Here is a 24,336-nt window from a genome sequence, read left to right on the forward strand (position 1 = left end):
CCGTGAACAGCCAGGTTGGAGAACCACTGCCTCTCCTGCAGTGTCTCGCCAGGCCAGTTTGTCCTCCCCAATCTAGCCTAAGATGAGTCAGGATCAAACTAGGGTGCCTTCCATCTCCTCTCCCCTGACTGCCATGGGCAGTGGGCTATCCTGCGCTAGAGTTTTCCTCAGACTTTCCTGGATCTACTGACTCGAGCTCTACTTCCAGTCTGCCACTTAGCAGCCACATAACCTCTGCCATGGGACCTAACTAAGCCTTGGATTCCTCAACTGCAAGAAGGGGGCCGCAGTAAGCAGAACAACACCCCTCAAATATTCATGGCCAGTTCTCAAACCACAGCAAACAAGAATGGGGATGCAGACCCACTAAGATGGTCAGTCTGTGACCTGGGGAGTTCCCTCTGAATTATCAGATGGTCACCATGTTGTCACAGAGGCCCTTGAAATACAGTGAGCCATCAGCAGGGTGACACGGCATGAGAAAACTCGACCAGCCACTAATGGCTTGGAAGATGGAAGGCGAGCCACGTCCAGAAGCTGGAGAATCCGAGCAAGTGGATTATCCCAGGCAGCCCTGCCAACACTTAGGTTTTAGCTGGCGCCATTTTGAACTTCTGACCCCAACGCCCCCTTCCCCCCAATGCAAGCTACAGCAGCAAATACAAAATAAATGGGGATAAATTGAGGATAATATGAAGATTAACTAGGATCCTGTTTGTGCAGCACATGGCCCTGTGCTCAATGCTTCGTTGTGTCACTGTCACTGTCACCGTCTTACCCGCCAGGCAGCTTTAATGAGAGCCAGTTCCCTGTACTTAGGGGACCGAGGGGCTCCATGCCCCATGTGTTGACAATAAGATTGGATCGGGACCTGAGTCAGGCCACTGGGACTGGCCAGTCTTTAACATGAAGGATAAGAAGCTCCCTCCAGCCCTAGGCTGCTGTCAACATTGGGAAGAAGGATGACAAAGGGAGCCCCTAGGGAGTGTGCTGGCCACAGCTAAGAAAAGGCTCTGAGGATGGCCAGCAAGGGCTCAGAGACCCCATCAAAGGGCTGAATCCACTAAATGGTTCAGCAAGAACCAACATCAGGCAAGGGCTGGACCCTGCGTCAGGAGAGAAGTCTTGTCAAGGAAGAGACATTTAGAATAAACTCACCAAAGTCCCTGGTTGTACCAGGCTTGCTGGTGTTCTAAGCTGATACACACACCACGGGCGTGCGCCCACTCTAGTTTAGTACACAGAAACAGACTCAGAGGAAGCTAGCAGTTCAGCAGAGAGAAAATCTCAGCAGCAGGGTTGACAGTCGAACTCATGATCCTAAATCTAGATTATTCCATGCCACACCGTATTTCATTCTCTCTTCATAAAAGCCCAATTAATATTTCAGATCTTACTGATTTAGTCCTGGGAACATGAGAACATGGCAGTACACACCATTAATCTGCACTTCCTCTTTGAGATATGTCAGCCATAAAAACTGAAGCGTTCCCCAAACCACCAGCACCTAGCAAGGGGCCTGGGGAAAAGCTAGTGCCCGGCATCCATCTTTGTCAGCTCAGGGCCGCTGTAACTGTAGCTCTGCATAACATTTAGAAGCCTGGGGTTTCCTGTGGTCCCTGAAGTTGAGCCAGCAGGTGAGGGACAACACGGCCACCTCCCACTGTGGATGCTCAAGGTCTCCTGCACAAGTAGAACATCGCAGCCACCTTGAGAACTAAATTTATCCCCCAAAGCACACCTAGATCAGAATGTTCCCTGCTTCAGAGATCCTGCCCCTCACTGTCTTCCCCTCTCTTCTTCCAGAGCCAGGAAGTAAAATCCATCCCTGTCAGTCCAGCTTTAAGACCATACTCACACACAAGCACATGCAGACGGACGCAGAGTCAGCCCACAGCGACAAACACCGCATGTTTTGATACATAATTTAAAAAAAGGGAAAAGATGGAAGCAATCACAAAAAAGAGAGACAAAGACAGAGAGAATACATAAAGGAGGAGGGAAGGGGCCGGGCAATACTAGCAAAGGGGCTGGAGACAAGCTGTGAGCTAGGCCCCTGCTCTGTGGGCCAGCCCCAGCCAAGCCTGAGTTCCTGACCAGGTCTCCTCCTGTGTGACCCCAATATGGGCCTCTCCTCAACCCACTACACATCATGGTCCAGGCTGGCTTTGAGTGATTCGCAGCTGCACCAGAGTCCATGCCACTGACACTGTGGGATAGTGGCAGTTAGTTCCCAACTACCTGGCCAGACTGCCAAGTTTGAATCTGGAAGGCAAGAAATGATCCAAAACCTTGCCTTTAAGAGAAGCCAGGTCCCCAAAGCTGCTGGGGATGGATGTATTTTTAGGTGGAGGTAATTGAAAACAATAAGAGAACTGCAAGCCTGTAAAATCCTGTCAAGCTGACGGACTCCACTCCTGCCAACCATCCAAAAAGATCTGACAGTGCAAGAGAAACTGGGGCTCCCGCAGGCCCTGCCCCAGGGGTGTGTTCTGTTGATGGGATGTAGAATCTCAGGATTCTAGGGCTGAGATGGTATTTGTCATTTCTGATTCTCAACCAAGTGCATATGGTAGCTGTCATCTTTGGTCTTGGAGATCTCCAACAAGGGAGACTTTTCAACCAGCACAGACCTGAACTTGGAAATCCAGGCCAATGCCTGTGACCAGAGAACTAACTCCCCCATGTGTATGTCTGTCTCCTCACCTCACTGCCACTGCTACCTGTTGGTCTTTGATAAGCTGTGAAAGAACTCTCATTCTTTCCAAAATTCTCTGCCACAGCAGCTTGGAAACATTCTCTAACACACACACACACACACACACACATACCCCACACCATCAGATTACCATCCCTTCCCCTTCTCCTAAGCAGTTTGTGGCTGCTGCCATTTTAGATTCACCAGGATGATCCGACCCCACCCATTCTCGCTCCTCTCCAGTCCCTTCACACCTGTGTCTTCTATGAGACTTGCCACCATCTTAGCTGCCGCCCTGTGACTGACAGCCATCCTTGCTGGGTTAGAAAGAATGGATTTTTCCCGTGTGACTTCACTCCAATCTTGATTAAATGTGACCACATGGTATAAGTCAACCAAGAAAAAACAAACAAAACAAACATACAAACAACCCTCGTCCTAGCCACCTCTCCCAGCTGCTCAGCGGACTGGCTCCCCTACAGGCCCCACCCCTACCCTTCCTAGAGCACTGTCCAGTTTTCTCTGTCACCTAGATGGGAAGGCTCCCCATGCTGTTCACTGTGCCTGCAAGTCAAGATGTTTATCTCAGGTTAGATCATGAGCCTGCAGCTCAGGGCCAAAGCCTTGCTGTCCCTGTGGTACTTGGCCCTGAACAGACCTTCAACAGCTCCCTTATTGAGGAAACTAATCACCTTTTGTCCAGTCCTCTGGCAAGGTGGAGAACAGTTGCTATTTCTAACAACAGCAGGAAGGCAAACATCTCCTGGCCTGCCCCTCCCCATCTCCATCCTACACACACCCAGCCAGACAATTCCTCCTGGCTCTTAAAGCGCTAGAGTTTCTAGTACAGTCTAACAAGTGGTACCACAGAGAACTGACAGGGATCTTAGAAAATGTTTAGCTTCCTGCCCCAGTGGCACCAAGGAAGGAATTGGGGAGAAGCGAGGGGTGGGGTCTGTGAGCAGGAAGGTTTCCGGGACGTTGGATGCCATGCCTTCGCTCCTGCGATGCTGCCTCATCGCCTGAATTAGGAGGCTGTGGCTGCTCGCACCTGGCGGATGGCTCCACCCTGGCTGGCTACTGATCCCTGCTTTGTGGCTGTGGCAAGCTTAGTCACAGGTCAGCAGCAAGGCCAAGCCCAGCTGCTGTGGTGGAGCAATTGGGAATATTAGAGCCACAGGGCATGTGGCTCTGTGTCAATACTCTCCACAGCACAGGCTGTTGGAGCAACATTGTTACAACATAGTCTTACCAAATGGTCAAGTGTCATGTGTCACCCAATTTCAGAGCCCAGGCCCAGCGTGATTTCCCAGCGCCAAGCACTGTAGCTCAACACTGGTTACACAAGACGAGTGTGTCACAGATGTATGTGGTGTGTAGAAAAAGGTGGGCCGGGCAGAGGCTTGCGCCTGCAGCCCAGGGGAGACCGCTGATTTTTAGAATAAAGAGCTTGCAAATATTTGGGCTTCCTTTTTATCCCAATTCCCTCTGTTTAGTCCAACAAAAGAAAACGACTGTCCCAGATTCAATTTCTTGTTCCACATCTATCTCAGTGATTTGGACAAGGCTTTTACACTGAGAACAGGAAGCTGGGACTGCCCCAAATACCTTGCTGCTGAATGAGATGAAAGGAACGCGGGAAATCTAACAGGGGCAACCAAAGGGGCAGCTTTCCCTTGTCCCCCTCCCCAAAAGCTGCCTACAACAAAGATGACAGAAGGAGGGACTCAGTGAACAGCTGAAGGATCATCAGCTCAATGAAGGCAGTGCGCTTTGAATGAACCAATGAGTTGCTGTAGAAAGCCATCTTTAGCTACAGTCAAGAGAATGAAAAAGCCAGGAGGTCGCCCCCTACTGTCCAGGTCAGGGTGGTGCATGAACCCAGTGTGGCACTATGCAGCGCAGCAGCATTGGGCAGGACCTCTAGCCCCATGTGGAAAAACACAGTGCAGGCAAGTTCCGGGTTCCCCTCAGGAGGTTTTGGTAGGAGACTGCAGATGTACAACACAAGAACACTCACTGAGTAGAGACCCTGAGGAGACTGCCAGGATTACAGCAAGCAAAGACAAAGCATCTAAAGCAGACCCCAGACTGGCCAGTCTTCAGTGCCTTGGGCTGAAGCAAATAAGAACCCGGGAAATACCAGGGCTAGTGGCTCCAGACAGGCAAAGAAGGGCACGAGTAATGGGCGCCAGCCCAAGAGGGTAGGAAGGCAAGCGAGAGCAAGACTGGGGCTCAGCCAGGCAGCCAGTCTGCAAGGAAGGCCAGTACCTCCACCAAAGGGGGGGAGGGGCAGGCAGGAAACGCGGGCGGGGGGGGGAGGGGCAGGCAGGAAACACGGCATCTCACCAACACTGCAGCCCGCTCTGCCCTCAGGGAACTAGACTGTACCCTTAGACAAGTGTAGGAACCGAGCTGGAAAGAGAAAGAGGTTCTAACGGGTGGGGCTGCCAAGACCCTCAGGAGCTCGAAAGGCAGGACCACTAGTGTCTGCTTTTCAGCCCTGGACCCCATCTCACTCACTCTTCTCCGCTGTCTACGTTAAGTCCCACGACTCACCCATGTGCCTGGGTGCTTCTGGACACCACAGGAGTTAGGGGCGCGGATGGGTTGGAGAGTAGAGTGCACCCCAACCAGCAGCGAAGTCTGCGGGGTCTGGAGATGGCCGTCTACTTGAGGCTAGCTCTGCCTCTCATCGGCCACGTGACTTTGAATAGATAATCTCTCCCCTCTCAGCCTCACTTTACTTTATCGATAAAACAAGACTGCTATCAAGGATAACTGGAATCTCTCGCCCACAAGAGATGAATGGACACTGTCTCCGTGGATGCTGCCAGCCACATGCCAGACCAAGGCTTGGAACAGGACCGCAGCCTGGGATCCAGGGTGTCACACAGGGTGGAGGTAGAGTCGGAGCTAGATGACAAAGGATGCTTGCGCAAATGACAGCATGAAGCAAGTCTATTTTGTACCAAAGCACTTAGGTTACATAGACGGTGATGAAGTCAGTTCTGGTGATAATTCCTGAACCACACATGAATGTCCCTTAATGCCATTGAAATGTATTGTAAAGTGGCAAATTTTATGTTACATTTATTTTACTACCATTGTTAAGAAAAAAAATTTTAATGACAAAATCCAACCTGGACCCAGGTCAGGTGCCATGGGTAACCCTCCCCTCTGACAGGGGAGGTTTCAGAGTGATGGAATTTCTTCTAACTTGCCCTAAGTGTTTTAAATCAAAGGGACATGAAGGCCGAGTTCCGTCTTCTTCTAATCCAACTACTGTGTGAGAAGGATTTGAGCAGTGCCGATTTCGCCATCTTTCTTCTTAGAAATGAGAAAATGTCACTTTACTAGATTCTTGCCCAACAGGAAACCAGAATTACCAGAATTTTCTTGGCAGCATAATGCAATAACAATTGCATAGAAACCTCTAGATGGTGAAAATTCTACAGTGTCTTCCAGTCTTACGAACCCTCAGAGTCAGTTACTGCTCGCCCAGTTAGAACCACCGAGCTCCTGCCGTGTACGGCACCTTTATCAGGCATTAAGGAGCATCTACAGAGAGATGTCTACTGTTCCCTGAGTGTGCATAGAACCTTGGTGGGTGCTGTCAAAACACATGCCCCTAGGGAAGTGGGGTTCAGTAGCCTGTGGGAGACCAGACACAGTACAGTGGGGCTAATACACATTGCTGATAGAGGATTGTCACCACTACGGGGAGAGATCACCATTTAAAAATGGTAGCTATACCCTGCATAGTCACACTTGTCAGGCATGGATTATTAAAAAATCTTACTAGGCAGTGGTGGTACACACCTTTAATCCCAGCACTTGGGAGGCAGAGGCAGGTGGATTTCTGAGTTCGAGGTCAGCATGGTCTACAGAGTGAGTTCCAGGACAGCCAGGGCTACACAGAGAAACCCTGTCTCGGAAAAAAAAAAAATCTCAGTACTAAGTATAAGATACTTCCCTATGGGGTCAGGAGGGCCCCCGAAGGCCCTCAGTGCAATACGAGCTGTTGTCGTTGTTCTTGGTCTCTCCCCCAAAGCTAAATGGTCAGACCCAACTGCAGAAGATACAACACACTTTTGTTGAAGGACATAGAGAAATCGAGCAAACTTGAAATCATTCGTTGCCCCTGCTGACTAGCTTTCATCACTCCAGAAGGTGGCAGCCAGGCCAGCCCTGCAAGACTCAGCCCTGATCTGCTGGATGAGATGTGCCCATGAGCACAGTAGCTGCACAAAGGTTGTGAATGTAACCAACTGCTTTGGGCTTGGACTTGAGACTTAGTTCATGGTAAAGAATCTGGGGCTGGTGCTATCAACTGGTCCAAAATCCGTGACTCCTAGGGAACAACCTGCTACTGTTGTTTTATCAAATGACATGCTATCAACCTGTCTTCCAGATATTTATGCTTCTATCCACAGAGTAGTGCTGTGCTAAACATTAGCAAGAGAATCCTCCCTCAGCAGTGGTCACAGTTAACATAGAGATCAATAGCTAGTCATAATACTGAGAATCAATGTATTGAGTGCTCAGCCCTAAATAGGACACCTATATTAACACCTCCAGAATAATAAGGAGGAAGATAACTGGGTATGGCGGCACACGTGTGAAAATCAGGTCAGCTTTTAGGAGGCTGAGGCAGGAAAAGCCACAAGCTCCAGGCCAGGCTGAACTTCGAGGTAAGACCTGACCTCAAATGAAGAAAAGCAAACGTACACAACATAACAACACAAAATGGGATGAATTAACTCTGAAAAAGTCTTAGATGTGCAAGTCACCAGAGTCAGAGACAGATTTTTCATGACGTGAGCTCGCTGTCCAGGGACTTTGGAGAAGGAGGCTGGAACTGAGAGGTGAGAACGCATGGGCACATGCCAGAATGACCCTGAAGGGTTTGAATAAGGCCAGCCAGTGTGCGCTTGTAAAAGACTGAGAGAAGTCTCTTTTAAACTACAGGATACCGGAGCCAAAAAAAAAAAAAAAAAAACTGTCATTTTGATGGCTTTCTATTTCAACTTTGAGGCCATTAGCTAGGTGTCCAATTCTGCTTCCGAGAAAGAGGCAAGGCTGTTAAGAGAAAGACAAGGTTGTTCAAATAGGCCCCGCCAGGAGCCTCCTGACCATGCACTGTCTGTCACTGTCCTCCGAAGATCTCAGCCGCTTTCCTTCTGTTTTTTATCTACCAGTCACCAAGTGTCCCTCAGCTGTGGTACTTTCACAGAATCAGAAGCCCCAAAGATCATTTGGCCCAATCTATCTACTTTACAACCACAAAAAAGAAAATAAAGTTGAGCTAGTGGTAGTCTATCTGACTACAGTGACCAATACGCCAGACATCCTGGGCACAGGCTATTACATCCCGTAATAGCACAGAGCTCACTGGAGCCAGAGCCCTGGGGTGGGGCTGACCTGAGATCCTACTCAGTCCCCCATTGGTGTGGTGAGACTTTGCACTGCTGAAGCCTCTTGAACAACACACCCAGTGCTCACTCCTTTCACACAGCCCAGGGTGAAGACAAGTGTGTGGTTTCCAAGGCAACCGATATTCAGGTGCTGGGCCTATCTCAAGCCGGTGAGAGAAGAAGAAAAGGGAGAAGCCACCTTCCGGGTACAAACATAATCCCTCCCTAGTTAATTTTCCCCAGAGCCCTGTCAGGATCTAGGACAGAGACCTACCACCCTGGACTCCCGGGCCCAGGAAGCCTTTGGAAGAGTTGGCAGGAGGAATTTGCGGGGCTGTGAAGATGATTCTGTGAGGCAAATACACGAGGTACAAACATCAAGCATGAACACCTGAGTTCAGACCCCAGCTCCCACAGAAAGCTGGGGGCGGTGGCCATATGCACCTGCAACTCCATGAAACAGGCTGATTCTGAAGATCTGCTGAAACTATGACAGACCCTGATTCAAAAGAACAAGAGAATGACAGAGAAAGGCATCTGCTGTCAACCTCTAACCTCCATATATACACACATAAGAGAGAGAGCAGGCATGCACCCACAAACACATATACACACACACACAGAGACACACACAGACACATACACACACAGAGACACACACACACAGACACACACAGATACACAGACACACACAGACACAAACTTCTCTCCACTCATCCTCTCCCACAATTAAAGAGTCAGTAGCACACAGCAAGTGGACTTGGGAAGTCTAGAGCTGTCTATCCAGGCCGGGACAAGTCTCAACATGCCCAGGATATGGCTTTAGTAAGCACAGCACTAATTCGGGATGCCCATTTCTCAGAGACAAAGCTAAAAATCCATGCAGACAGCCAAGATGAAGCCTGGCCTTCCCTCCCTCATGCTGTCATAGCAGAGCAGGGATCTTAATGCCTACTGAGTGCAAGAGACGCAGAAAGGGTTAAACTCGAGTGTTTAAATACTGTAAATACACAGTGTCACATCAAAATTGACCATCAGGGCTGATTTGGTAACCATGGCAATGCATGGGACTGAGGAAGGCTGACCAGAGTGCAGCAGAGAGGGTCGGAGAGCAGCAGTGGGCAAGACCAGCTCACAAGAGTAGCCTATCAGACCTTTGACCTTTGGGATACAAAACTCATGGGCCAGCATGTGGGCTTAGACCAGTCCAGCCTTTTGGAGATGAAGTTTCTCCACAGAAGGAAGAAAGCCCGCATCTACCTGTCTTCAGTTCACTCACTCACTGGTCAGCCCACTCTTGCTGAGTCTTGCTGTGCACTAGACAGACATCTCTTAGCTCCTAGACAGACGTGTCTTAGCTCCAATACAATCCCCGTCTTCATGCAGCCCACATCTCGGGCAGTGGGACCGACAAAAGCTAGCATTTACCATCTACCAATCAGGCATGCCGCAGCAGGCAAGGAGCTAGTGCTAAGTCACAGACTAGACAGGCACCTTGCTTAGAGACTGGAGGTGGCCAGGGAGTTCCTAGAGGAGGGATTAGCAGGCTAACAGTAAAGATGGTGAAGAGGCAGAATCCCCAGATGACAAAGCACAAACTAGGTGCAGTGCGACCAACACTGCAGTAGCCCAGACAGTCTCCTGTCTTCAAAGAAGGTGAACTGGCCCCCCACTGAAGCCCAAGCATCTGGATTCTGGCTGCTCCCTCTCTCGCTCTCTCACTCTCTGGCTCTCTCCTTCTCTCGCTCTCTCGCTCTCTCGCTCTCTCACTCTCTCCCTCTCTCGCTCTCTCCCTCTCTCGCTCTCTCGCTCTCTCCTTCTCTCCCTCTCTCGCTCTCTCGCTCTCTCGCTCTCTCACTCTCTCCCTCTCTCGCTCTCTCCCTCTCTCGATCTCTCGCTCTCTCACTCTCTCCCTCTCTCGCTCTCTCCCTCTCTCGATCTCTCGCTCTCTCACTCTCTCCCTCTCTCGCTCTCTCCCTCTCTCGATCTCTCGCTCTCTGGCCTCATTCTCACTCTCTCCTTTCTTCTTCCATTGAGACCTGGTCTCGCACTATAGCCCAGGCCTCCAACCCTTGATCTTCCTGCCTCCTCCTGAATGCTGGGCGGACAGGCATTTGTGGGCGTCTTCCCAGCAGGCTCTCCTCCCTTGCTTCCTTCTCTCTGCCCCACAGCCTGATCCCAAGACCAACAGCTGCAGAGGAACACACTGGAACACGCTCTGCCATTTTGTTTCTCATATGTGCTGTGATCTATGAATGCAGAGTTAATGAACAGGAAATGGGCACACCCTTAGCAGAAGAGGCTGCCCTGCAGCAGGGCCTTGTAGGGCTGGATCCCCCTTCAGCACTAGAACCACCTGAGCCCTGGACTCCTCTGTGCTGACCACATGGGGATTGTACTGATGCCCTCAGACCAAGCCAGGCTGGGAAACCAGAAACCAGGCTCTGCATATCTCAGGAACTCAGAGCTGGGAATTCATTATATGGTGTGTGTGTGTGTGTGTGTGTGTGTGTGTGTGTGTTTTCACATGCATGTGAAGGTCAGGGGTCAACATTAGGTTTTGTACTTTTTGTGTCAATTTGACACAAGCTAGAGTCATTTTGGAAGAAGAAACCTCAACTAAAAATATTCCCCCACAAGTCTAACCCACGGGCAAGCCGGTGGTGCATTTTTCTTGATTAATGATTAATGTGGGTTGCCCCGTCCCACAGAGGGTGGTGCCACCCCTGCATGGATAGTCCTGGATGCTACAAGACATCAGGCTGAGCAGACTAGTAAACAATATTCTTCCCTGGCATCTGCATTAGCTCTTGAACCCAGGTTGCTACCTTGATCTCCTGCCCTAACTTTCCCAGATGAGGAACTACAAGCTGTAAAACAAAATAAATCCTTTCCTCTCCAAGGTGCTGTTGATCATAGCATCTTATCACCACAGTAGAAACCCTAACTAAGACAGTCGTCTTTCTTAGTCGCTCTCTGCCTTATTCTTTGAAACAGTGTCTCTCACTAAAACTGGAGCTTTTAAATTTTCCTAACTTGGCTGGCCAGTGAACTCTCGAGATCTACCTTTCTACACACATGCACACACACACACACACACAGAGACATGTTCACATATACATACATACACACACGCTCCCCTTAGAGGTTCCAAACACACCACGCCCCGTTTTTTACGTGGGTGCTGGGGATCTAAAATGAAGTCCACACAGTTGGCTGGCAAACACTTTACTGGGACATCTCCTCAGCCCCAGAACTAGTACTTCAAATGCACCAATCAGGCATCCAGGAATACGGCCCTCAGGACTGTCCATGGTGTATCTGCAGAAAGGACGGCCAGCCTTTAGCTCCTATGGAAGAAAGGCGTAACTTCCTCCTCTTCTTGTAGCCCTCTGAGTTATTCCAGGCCAGCTCTGTCTCGGACATCTAAGGCCCCTGCTCCAAGTGATTCCAGCGCCCAGATTCATCTCCCCGGGGAACTGACCTAGCCCCTCTAGGAGACACGCCCCACTACTTCTTCCTTCCTGCTGCATGGTCTCGCACCTCCTCTTGTGGTGTGTAAGACCCTGGATCAGCTGGCTCAAGGCAGGGTCAAACACATCCCAGAGGCAGAGGGTAGGAAGAGCTCCGATCATTAAGTAAATAGATAAACATGCAGGCTCAGTGTTATAAATTACATGTGGGTAAACTTGATAATTTAGAGACATCAGAACAGAATGCAGCAGTCACACCCTTCCTCTTAAGACCAGGTCACCTCCTAAGTTCAAAATGCGATTTCAGTTCACTTTTCTCTAGGAAGAGGGAGGCAAAGAGAAAGACTGAGACTGTCTACCTGTCCCCTAATAGGAAGATGCCACTAACCTATTTAGCAAAGGAACCCCAAAGAGTCTGCACCCACACCTTCTGTATCACACGCATCGTGTCTTGGTGACAGTACATTGTGACCACCCAGGAGGCTGCATGGATCTCCTGGACAACTGCGCTACAGTGGGTGAGCTGTTTACAATGAGAGCTGTCTCTTGACTATAACTTATGTCCTATAATTTTAAACAAGTTCCCTGACTTCTGAAAAGCCTATTGGTATTTAATAAAAAATATCCACTTTTATATACCTAATAAATGAAAATCTCCGGTTCGGGTCCCTTGGGCTCCAAACTCATAAAGTTGAAGGCTCATATCTTATCACTATCATTATGTTTCTGTCACTTTAGAGGAAACTAAAGACGTGTGCAGAGGCTTCCATTAGATCCAGACAGGGAGCAGATAAACCCTGTGTCCCCACCCCACCCCCAGTAAGCTAATGAAATAATACAAGTTGTAACTGATGGTGCTTGCAGCCTCCGTCCAGGGCCTTCACGATGTGAATTCCCACTGCCGTCCACACCCCAAGCCTAAGCCAGCACCTCCTGGGGTGCTTCCTCTCTCACAGACTCCTGGATCACACAGTAACCTCTGCTTGGTCTCTCTCTCCCTTTCAGCTGGCTTCTTGCTGGTAGCCCGTAAACAGTCTGCAACAGTCTGCAATGGCCACCTGTTCAGTCTGCTCCCCTCACCTACACTGCCATTCCCAGTGACTGTCATGACAGGGAATAAGTTAAGGCAAGGACAGTGTGTCCTTCAGCCCTGCCCTCCAAGCAGGATGCAAGGGCTCCTTCCTGCCCTCCCTCCTCGGAATCTTTAACAGTCTCCTAGCAGCTCCCCCCCACACACACACACACACACACACCTACTTATCACCTGTCAGGCCTCTGCCCGGTGCCTTGCTTTTATCTCTCTGCCCTGCACACCCGTCCCTAACTACGCCACATCATTAGCTCCCATTCCCACGCCGGAGGCAGCCAGAGGCCCCTCCTAAGCCAGAGTAGAACCCAGCGCCAGTCCCACCTTGACCTCCTTCTGTATTTTCAGTTTTAATGAATGGCACTCTCCAGCACTGAGTTCTCCAAGCTACTGGGAGACTCCTCTCTCCCTGCTGAGGATGTAACCACCCTAATTGGTAACCAAGTCTTGTCATTTCCGTTCGCTCAGCCCCTCTAACACACGTTCCCTCCTCTGTCCCCATTCCTGTACTCATCCTGGGCAGCCATCACTGTCCTTCACCTGGATGTTGTAATCAGCTTCTAACTATCTTCCTGCCTCTGAGATTGACTCTTCTACCACTCGCAAGCAGCCGCAGAGAGCATGTCTAAAATGTAAATATCCTCCAGCTTGGTAGTCTCTGTGATTCAGACACTGCCTTTTGAAACTCTTTAGCAAGACAAACAGGTGCCCCTGGGCCTGCCCACCTTCCATAAGGGCCTGCCCACCCACCCGTGCTCTGCCCTAGACCTTAGCCTTGAGGCATTCTGAACAGACACAGAATTTCCCCTCTTAGGCTTTTGTTTATTCAGTGACTTCTGCTTGGGATACTGAGGCAGTTTGAATAGGAACGTTCCCCACAGGCTCATAGATTTGAATGCTTAGTCATCAAGTAGAGGCACTAGTTAAGAAGAATTAAGAGGTGTGGCCCTGTTGGAGTGGGTGTGGCACTGTTGGAGTGATTGGGGCCTTGATGGAGTGGGTGTGGCCTTGATGGAGTGGGTGTAGCCTTGATGGAGTAGGTGTGGCCTTGATGGAGTAGATGTGGCCTTGATAGAGGAAGTTTGTCTTCTAGCATGGGTTTTAGATGTTTTCAAAAGCCAGGTTCTCTCTCTCTCTCTCCCTCCCTCCCTCCCTCCCCCCCTCTCTCTCACTTTCTCTCTCTCTCTCTCTCTCTCTCTCTCTCTCTCACACACACACACACACAGGATGTAGCTCTCAGCTGCTGCTCCAGAGCCTTGTGAGCTGCCATGCTCCCCACCGTAATGATAATGGAGTATAAGCCTCTGAAACTCTAAGCAAGCCTCCATTTAAATGCTTTCTTTTCTAAGAGTTGCCTTGGTCCTGGTGTCTCTTCACAGCAACAGAGCAGTGACTAAGACAAACAGCCTTCCCACCCTGCGGGCAGGCACACAGGCCCTTATGTGTGCTGAAGCGTTTTTCTAATGTCCAAATTTGTTCTTCACAACAGTCTTTGTGGTAGGGACCACCACTACTCTGATTTTTTTTTCAGGAAGGAAATAGACTAAAAGAGAGTTTTTAAAAATTCTAAAGGTCACCTGCCATATACCCTTACCCTAAAAGGAGACAGAGCCTGGTCTGAACCCAGCTGGACATGATGGACAACCATACCTTCAGAAAACTGATAGCCTGCTTTCAAGGACAGCACCCCACACAGTCGAGGCTGGCAACCCCTTGCAGACGCACTGGTGATGTCAGGGCTTCTAGGGATAAGAGCTCTTTGATGCCTGTGCCTCACTAACCCCTGCTGAATAACAGAACTAGATGGACAATGGAGAACAGACAGGGCAGCCAGCTGTCAGGAAAGCAGCCAAGTCCAGTGCCTTCTGCATAAAGCAGGGGTACACCAAGGACATCTAAAGCACAATGACACGGGAGTGTATTGTCCACGAACAAGTATGGCTTCCAGTTACATTTTAGTGAATGTCCAAATTACATTGCATTTGCATTTTCCTTTCTTCTCAGAATATACTGGCCTGGGGCTAAAAGGCACCTGAGTCTTTCAAAGCTCCACTCTAAAAATGCCACAAAAGAAGAAGACTGAGGAAAGGCCCGGTGAGCATCTTCCACAACAGAAGTGACCACATGGGAACCTGGCTCTGTCCTTGACGCTCTAGAGACAGGAGTGGGGCTGAGAGCAAGTTCCTCTCTGCAGAACTGGGTGCGTTCTAAATGCACGCTGTCACTGATAGGTGCCCCTCCCCATCCATTCCTACATCTGTCAGCTCCATTACTGTGGCACTCAGAGAGCCCATCAGGTCATGTGCTAGGCAGGTGGCCTTAGGAGATGGCACAGCCACAGCCTTCCCATCCTGCTCACAGCAGCAGTGGTTGGCCTGCGCTGAGGAAGGCATTTCCATTGTTTCCCCTGGAAACTCTCTGTCAGTCACACAGGGGACAGCTCCTCCCTATACACTTGGTGACCAGGACCCTGAAAGATAAGCAGCCACACCTCGGCTGGACAACTTAAAGCCAGGACCCTAACAACTAGACAAGGAAACCGAGGCCCAAGACCACATGCAAAATCATGGCGCAACTAGTTTTAGAAACAAGAGTTCCTCAGTCCAGTACCTTCTATCCCATCTCTCTGTCAGGCATTGTATATTTTTGGAAATGCAAATATTAACGACACCTATGTCTCTGAAGTGATGGAGAAAGCCATCATGCAGAAAACTGTAGTTTGGCCAGGTGATTGCCAAATGGGGACACCTCTCTTGCTGGTTCTCAGGGTCCAAACCATTCAGATTCCCTTCAAGGAGACAAGAGACAGCACAGACAGCTGTAGGGAGAACGTGAGTGTTAAGGAACCCTTGGGAGTCAGTGGGTACAACACAATGAGGGTCTGGGTCATGGAAACTGAGCGTAGGCACAACAGGAGAGCCAGACGCTCGCAGTGCTGGGCAGCAGTGCTAGTGGCCACACAGCCACCCAGCTTACCAGGCATATTCCAAAATGCAGCTAGACGTTAGCGGGCAGCTGTGTGTGGGACAGGAAAGAGAGTAAAGTTTCCATTTCTAGAAACACACTCTTCTTCCCGCACCCTTGAGAATTCAGCAGAGTGGGTGGTGGGACCCCCATTCTTTGGGTGGGAAACTGAGGATTTATCATCCCGAGGTCGTCCGACCTGCAGTATCTGAAGCAGGAGTCAAAGCCACTACTTTGGTCTGAGTGTAGCTCAGAAGCAGAGCACTGACCGCACAAGCACAGAGCCTGTGCTCCATCCCAGAACAATGCATAACAGCAATACATACAGAATCAACTAAAAAGACCAAAGCTGCCCACTTCACCTTGTTTCTCTAAAACTGCTGAGTGCTGGGCCAGCCTAAGTTACCCAGAGAGCATGGTGAGGGGTGAAGCAGACTGGCCCTAAGCTGAGGGTGCCCGAGATGGTCTGCCATTGCATGGCCCTGCACCCCAAGACCAGAGGCACTTTGCAGTTGAGCTATGCCAGGTCTGTGGACCTGAAACAGGAAAGAGGACTGACCCTAAGAGAATCAGAGGCCTTGTTCCTCCCTCACAATGCCTGGGGCAGAAAGGAGAGATGTCTGGGAGGACTTCTGTGTGCTAGAAACTGCCCGCTGCCCTTCCTCCCAACCCTGGTCCAGCTAAGTTTTGAGTCTTCTTCTTCAGTCTGGCCTCTGTGACAACTTCCCACACAGCCTCTCTCAGATGAAACCGTGAGGACACCCAGAGGTTGAAGAGCCTCAGAACTCACCCCTCCCCCAGCTGGCTCCAGGCAGGGCTGAAGCCATGCTGGAGAGTCTGTCCTGACATGGCCCCTTGGCCATTTTCACTTCTGCTGCTGGCTCCTCTCAGAGATTTGCCGGACAGTGGTCTGGGTTTGAGTCCAGAAGCTTTGTCCTGTTAGAACTCTATGAAGAAAGTTGCCTAGTAACCTCTGTATTCAGCCTTCAAAGTATAGCCCAATCTAAGTATGCAAGACTACAAAAAAAACCCTCAAAGTATAGCCCAATCTAAGCATGCAAAACTGCAAGGAACTAGAGTCCTCTAAATGGGTGTCCTCATGTCACTGACATACTGAGAGTCCTACAGTCAGGCCTACAGAAAACCTACAGTCAACACCATTACAACCCATCTAGACACAGCAACTCCAGAACTTAGCGAGAAGCTGGACCCAGGGACAAGAAGGCTCCCCATGATATCTCTGTGTCAGGACAATGAGAACAAGAGGACCTAAGCTTACCAGCATGCCGGCTAGCATTTACACATACACCATTTTAGTCTACCCTCACAGGAGCCCAGTAAAGTCTGAACAAAGCTTCCTTGATCCAGGTGAGGAGGCTAAGACCTAGGAAGGTCACAGGACCAGCCAAAAACACGCAGCAAGAAGAGGTCCTGGCCAAGACTTGACCCCAGTCTTTCTGACTCCTGAGTTCTGGTCTTCATCAGTCCCTTCCTGCTGTCCAGATGTGACTCTGTCTATGCTCCTCTGACCAGAGGATGGAGGGAGTATCCAGATTCACACGCACATGATCAGAAACATCTGGATATCTTGGATGACCTGGGTCAGCTGTGAGCAGATCAGTCTGCAGGCCGTGGGGGCCAAGGGGGGGGGACAACTCACTGACACAAGAGGATGCTGGGCTCCACTCAATCCTGTGTTAGCCTCACAGTCCAAGTTGAACCAGCCTCCCTATATATCAGCCAAGCTGGACGAATACCCAAATGTCCAGGAAATATTTCCCAAAGTACTGAATCAACTCTAGGCATCCAGAATCTAGAAATAGCAGCCCCACCTCAACCACATCACTTATCTTCTCTAGCTAGAAAATGGCAGGTGGATCCCAGCCTGGCGTCTTCAGAGGAAGAGTCTCCACGTTCAAAACTGTAGGCTCCCTGATGCTGGTGTTTGAGGCACTGGTGTTTGAGGCACTCTGTGTGTATGTGGGGGGGGGGGGGGGACCCACACACAGCCTTCAATCATGAAGCCATATGCCATTCATGAAATCACCTGAGAGGAGGGTCCAAGACACCCTCTGTAAGGATCCAAAGAGAAGATTTCAGACACCATCTTGTGGGGTCACTCGGGATGGGTGGGTTCTGCTGGACCAAGGCAGAAGGACGGGCTGCTACTTGAAGTCAGGGGAGGGGATGACATACCTGCACTTCCCTTGTGTGATAGGCGATGATCAAACCAAGCAGGATGATGGTGGATAAACTGATAAGGCATTTCAGGGCCAACGAAAACATGGAATCCTGCAGGAGAGAGGGAAAGAGAGTTAGGGGGCCAGGCAGGAAGCATCCCATGGAAGGGGTATAACAGGAAACAGCAGGGCAGAGGACGGACCATCCCCAGTTCCTCCTAGGAGCAGGGTGGGGCAGTTAGCCTGAGCCTGGGCTGCCCCTTCTGAGCCTTTGCTTTCAAGGAGAAGACATCCTTGCTTTTCCAGAACGACCCCACCAGGCCACAATGTTTTATGTATGTGATACCTGGCTAGATTCTAGTTACTGGTGTGTTGAATATTTGTATCCACACTCATAAGTCATATGGGTGTGATTTTTTTGTGTGTGCCACTGTTACATGGTTTGGGTGTCCATACATGACAGCTTGTGTTTCTATCCTAACACAATCCAGAAGATTCTGAGGTCCCTCATGTCTCTGGCCGCAAAGAGCTCCTTCAGGAATAAATCAGAATGTCCTGGTAGCTGCTCGGTCTCCTGGCTCAAGCCAAGGGCAGGAGAGGGAGACAAGAACAGCGGAAGAGTCACTGATGAGGAGCCAGCAAAGGCGCAGAAGGGGTCTAGGCCAGGGGAGGCTGTGGCAGCCGGCTGGTCAGAGCAGAGGATGCTCCCTGCCACTCCTGCCGGGGGGGGGGGGGGGGGGGCTTAAAGAGCCTACGGTCTGTGCATAAGCTCTTAGGCTGTCCGCTGAGTCCAGAACCTGCCCCAGCTACTCCGAGCTGCGTGCCCATCATGGTACCTGAAGCAGCTGGGCTCGATGAGTGCTGGCTGCCAGTATTTTTCATCCCTTTCAATCAGAGCATCTAGTTAGGACTTGCCACACTCTTGAGTGGTCTTAGTCTGGAAGGAGAGCTACCTCCAATCGTAAAGGGACACAGGAAGAGCCCTGAGCAAAGGCAGCTGATAGGTCGGGCAGCATCTCCAAGCACTCATGTGGGCTCTCTGCATGGTCTGAGAGCCGAGGAAGACCAAAGAAACAGAGCTATCCTTCGGGGTAATCAATAATGCACAATTTCTGCACGCCCCACCTGTATAGAATGCCCCCAGGGTGTGTGTGAATGTCTTATGCCAGAGTTCAGAGCCAGAGCCTCAGACCTCCAGGCCAGAGCACTGCTCATTGCCCCAGACCAACTCTCCACCAGGAGATAGGAATGCTTGTGAAAAAGTTCCTTACACAGACCCAAATGGCAAATCAAGACAAGAGACCAAAACCCAATCAGGCAAGGAAGATTAACTCTATATAGAGCAGCTATGGTTATAAGCAACTATGGTGCATTGCAAAAACAACTAGAAAAGGACCAAGGTTCTTACCACACAGAACTGCACAATGTTTGAGGTGATGGGGTTGCTGATCAAGGTGACATCACTATACACCAATACACATTTCCAAGCCTCTAACGAAACTCCCATAAAGGTGTACAAATACTGTCTCAGCTAAAACAACTAAGATAACAATCAAAGATGTTTCAACAGCAAGATGTGATTAATTACCAGATGATACTATTGGAGAACTGAGAGGACTTGGGGGTGGGGGAGGTGTCATTCACTGACAGAGGTGAAAGGTATCTGGAACCTGCAGAGCAAGGTTCTGTGGTCCAATATGGCATCTACAGTTAAGCGGACAGCTTGATCCTCGAATCCAGGACTCACAGGTACCCGTGCTGACAATCTCCCCTGCCCACTGTGGACTGAGAAAGAAGGGGAGCTGCTCTCTCTTGGTGTGTCTAACCATTCCATCATTCATTTCTTTGATATGGCTATTGAGACCAATTTTATGCCAGGCACAAATTAGCCCTGGAGCGACAAGGGAGAACCGGTGAAATAACTCATGTGTTCAGTCACTCCCGCTTTGGCTTCTTGTGTCTTTGGCTTTTGTATTATCTGTTGATGGGCACAGGTAATAACAGGTATGTGCACGCACTACAGCGCTCACGTGGAAGCCAAAGGACAACCTTTGTAAGTCAGTTCTCTCCTTCCGCCATCATGTGAGGTCCAGGAATTGCACTCAGATCATCAGACTTCAACGACACCTGCTTTTACCTGTGACCCCATCTCCCCACGACCTCACTTTGTTGTCTTCTGAGACATCTGGCTTCATAAACTCACCATCTTCCTACCTCAGCATCTCAAGTTCTAATTCATTTAATTTTTGCAATGATTTCAACCAGTTCTTGCTTGCTGAGTAGCTGTGGGATACACCACCACGTGGTCCGTGCTGGGGGAGGACAGAGAGGGCCCCGCCCACCGGAAGTTTTCAGTTTGTCTTCTTGCACAAACTCTCACTTACTTACTCTCTATGGTCTAACTGTGGAGAAATATGCACATTCTGCACTACCCAGATGCAGAAAAAGGCTAGGGGTGGGTGTGGCTCGGTGGTAGGGATGGGTGTGGCTCGATGGTAGTGTAGCCGAGTGGTAGAGGAGTACAAGCCACACAAGCCCCACGTTCCATTCCAAGCTCTGAACCTATGTAGCATCTTCCACGATCTTCAGAATGCTGAGTACCCTGGTGTACCTCCTTGAGCTCACATATATAGGGGTGTCTTGGGGAGCCCTGGTACTTTGCTGATGCAATGTGGGCACCAAGGAAAAGAGAGCACAGTTCTGACCCTCCAGAAGGTTCCAACCTTTGAAAACTATTTGATGCTGATCCCAAACCTAGCTGGGGCTGAAGGAAGGAAAAGAAAGAAAAAAAAAAAAAAAAGGCCGGAAGCTCAGGGACACTTGGGTTGATGTGGGACCAGATGGATTTCCCTACAGGAAAGAGCTGGGACAACTCATAGTACTTTCCAGCCAGAAGTGACCATAAGGTCCTTGTCAAAGGGGTCCAAAGGCATGTGGGGAGCATCACGCCCACCCCGGGAAGGCTTGTGACCAGTGGCACACTTCCACCTCCATTTCATGTTCTTGGCAGAAAGTAGCTAAAGTCAGCCTCTAAGTGTGTTCCCATCATTGTTAGGGAAGAGGTAAAGGAAGGACAGATGCTGTCTCCTCTCCTTTAAGCCTCTTCCATTTCTTCCCAAAGTTGATGCTTTTCCATTAAAAGGCAGCTCCCAGCTGCTCCGTGGCTTTGCCTGGTGCAGCCTGCTGGGCCAGCAGCAGCCTGCAGAGAGACAGAGCTGTACACTGGACTAATGGAGAGTTACATGCAGCCTTGAGATCTCATCTCCTGGAAAATATGTCAAGGAAGCCTGTTTCTGAAATGTTTTCTATTTGCCAAAATGTTGAATTATCTTCTTTTCCACCTGAACTCCACTGACATGACCCTTCAGGTGACACCAATGACACAGGTTGACTAATTAGTCACCAGACACCACATGGTAGGGCACCTGCCATACCTGCTGTGCCCCAACCCACTCCATATGGGGCCTTAAAATTGACTCGCTGGCTGGGAGGAGTCCCATGGCCAACTGGTCAACCCTTCTCCCCTACATTTTTAAAAACAAAGAAATAATCCCCAGCATGAAGAATACATAGGGGCATTTTTATATATGATGATTTTACTTTTAGTTTTAAAATCTGAATATAAGAGGGGTACACATGAGTGCAGCACTCACGAAGTCCAGACGAGAGAGTCAGATCCTCGACTAGAGTTACAGGCAGTTGTGAACCTCCCAGTATGGCTGCTGGGAGCCACATTCTGGTCCTCTGCAAAAGCAGGACGCACCCTTAATGGCTGAGCCATCTCTCCAGCACTCTATCACCGGTCGTTTTTAAATCCACCACGTCCTACGGGCTCATGGATGTGCAAGTGGCTCAGACCATCTGAGGCCAGCCGGTGATGACACTAATGCAGCCATGAAGTTAGGAGTATCTATCTATCAAAGACATGGAGAGAAATTGTGGTTGAATATTAACTGGAAGACTTTGAGCTCCAAACTGTGTATGTAGCATGGTTTTGATTGTTTTTCAAATTTCCCATCTAAAAAAAGATTGTCTGCTTTATAGGGCGTTTTCTTACCATTCCCTCCTCAAATTATTAATGAGGATATATAGCATTTTGTTATTGAAAAGTTTATTTTTCAAAATCTGAGCCCTGGACTGCCAGAAAGACTTTCGTGCAGTGGAGAGATCCAGCTTTTCTTGCATGTGCATTCGTGGGTGGCTGAGGGTGCTCGTGCAAGCCTCAGGTCCATCCCTGTGACAGGGACGAACCACCTAAGCTCTGGGCTTGAGTGAACAGGGAAGTGAACATTGAGGCCAGCTGGGACTTCCACCTCTGAGTCCCTGGGCTGGGCGTAGCAACTCACAGCGGCTTCAGACCAGTCTTAGAGCAATCTATCCAAATTCACATAACATACATTTTATATAGTCCCATCACCTGTTTGATACCCCGAATCTAAGAGGTGCTTAGTAAGCACTTTATAGCTAATCTTTGTTGACTGCTGATCCAGCACACTCATTTTATCTTACCTCTGATAGAACCTAACGATTCCATTTTACTGATTAAAAAAAAAAAAATACTAGTTGGAGAGTTGTTAAAGTGACTTTTCCAAGGTCATGCAACCAACTCAGATTTTAGCTATCTGCCAGGTTTTACTTCCCCTGCCCTTCAGTGTCCCAGGTACTATGTGAGACTGTGTGTCTTGTTACCTCAGTGGAGCCTTGGGCTGCACAAGAGACAAAAGGCTGGGTAGGAGTTCAAGACACATTCCTGGAGATGTTCCTACAATGTGGTCCCTGTCCTGCTCCTGTGATTACCCACTGATAATAATCTGGAACAAAGGGCTGCTGCTGCTGCCGCTGCTGCTGCTGCTGCTGCTGCTGCTGCTGCTGCTGCTGCTGCTACAGGCACCTACCATGCAAGAGAGGCGTCATGGACTTTCTTTCAGGGACAAGGAAACTGAGGCTCCAAGAAGCCTAACTTGTCAAAGAGCATAGCCAAAAACTGGCAAAGTCAGGTTTTGAGGGAGCCGTGTTGCCACCTACAGTCTTTCTCCCAAGCTCTGAGCCAGCAGCCCTGAGGCTGGGCCCCAGTGGCCTCCAGATCCAAAGAGAGGCTGCTCAGGTCCCTTCCCGAGGCTGTGCCCAGGGTGATGGAGTGGTTCCCAGGCCTCTGAGCCAGCAGTATAAATTGTTCTCCTGGCCTGCCTTGTAGCTTCCAGAGAGGGCCAGAATTGTAATGATTACAGTAGATCTTCCCAGAGACTTTGAAGTTTTTAATGTGTTTTATTGTTTGGAACATTGGGGGTGGGGCAGAAAATGATGCACAGAGTCACGTAAGGCCACCAACCAAAGTGAAAGCCAAGCTTCCCCAGCACAGCGATGCACAGGCTCCTTCCCCAGCCAAGGCAGTCAGCACGCGCACATGGCCCATTCATGACTTCTGTCACTGGTTAGAAGGCCTCAAGGGAGACAGGTGACAGCATCCAGAACCTGTATTTCCTGAATTAAGGCCTGATGTGCCTTCCTGACTTCACCTCGGTTTGTTCATTCGACTTGGGAAATAATTGAGTTAGAAATCTTTTCTGTTTAATAAGGTCAACCTTTGCTTCAATTTCATGGAGCGGCTCCAAGACTGATTGATATTCAGCACTGGCTGCGTACTGTAGCTCCGTAATGGTTGTCCTAATTAGACACTCTGGCTAATTAATGCTATGCAGATTAAGCCAGGCCTTCCTTCCCTGATTCCCCACCCCCAGTCCCCTGGCAGGGAAGTCATCATTCCTGGCTGCTGGTCTCTAGGGAGACCCTGCTTCTCTTCTCTACCTGGGCCTTTGGCTCTGCCCCCAGCCCAGCCTCCCTTTTCCCCCGGCTTCCATACTGCGCCTTCCTCCTGACTTTGCCTTCTGAACCTTCACCATCTTGCCTGATCAGACCTTAGCTGGTCTTCCTCCCAGGTGTAGCTGCCTGAGGTCGTTGAGGACATGAGGTCACCTGAGGTCATGCTGGGCCTACCAGCATCCTCTGCATGACGTCCCCTCCCATTGTAGATATTCATGGTCCAGAATGGAATCATGGGAAGGCTCAGTCCACTCAATCCTGCCCTCCCGAGAGCAGGAGAATCTGATGTTGCCATCACAGTGGGTAGGGATGGTCGCTGGGCATTGCACAGGTCTGAGAAACAGAACTAAGAGCTTGGAGACTTCATCAGGAAGAGGGTTTGCTCTAGACTCGCTGTAGAGTGACCAGTAGTCACTGCTACATCTAGTTAAATGCCTGGCTTTGTGCACTCTTCACACCTCAGACCTCCAAGAAAAGAAGGTTCTGGAATTCAAACAACCCTGACATTTAGCTATGTGCACTTGATGGCCTATAGCATCAGGCGCACACTGGCCAGGACACATATGGGTCATAGGAACACTCCTTTTGTAAACATTTCTTTTGTAAGGAATAAAATGGTGGGTAGGAAATGGCCATCTGCAGGACACATTCATTCTGTCTTCTCAACAGAGCAAGGATGGCTTCTATTGTTATTGTG

General features: G+C 49.7%; 1 protein-coding gene across 1 annotated transcript in view; it reads right to left on the minus strand.

The window, feature by feature from the left end:
- Kcnn3 (potassium calcium-activated channel subfamily N member 3) overlaps window positions 1-24,336 on the minus strand; it is a 149,382-nt gene that overhangs the window by 88,317 nt on the left and 36,729 nt on the right. The window contains exon 2 of the mRNA XM_052180010.1: window positions 17,836-17,931. Coding sequence (XP_052035970.1) covers window positions 17,836-17,931 — 96 coding nt within the window. The remainder of the gene's footprint in view (window positions 1-17,835; window positions 17,932-24,336) is intronic.

This window comes from Apodemus sylvaticus, chromosome 4, assembly GCF_947179515.1.
Source record: "Apodemus sylvaticus chromosome 4, mApoSyl1.1, whole genome shotgun sequence".
Classification (NCBI taxonomy): domain Eukaryota; kingdom Metazoa; phylum Chordata; class Mammalia; order Rodentia; family Muridae; genus Apodemus; species Apodemus sylvaticus.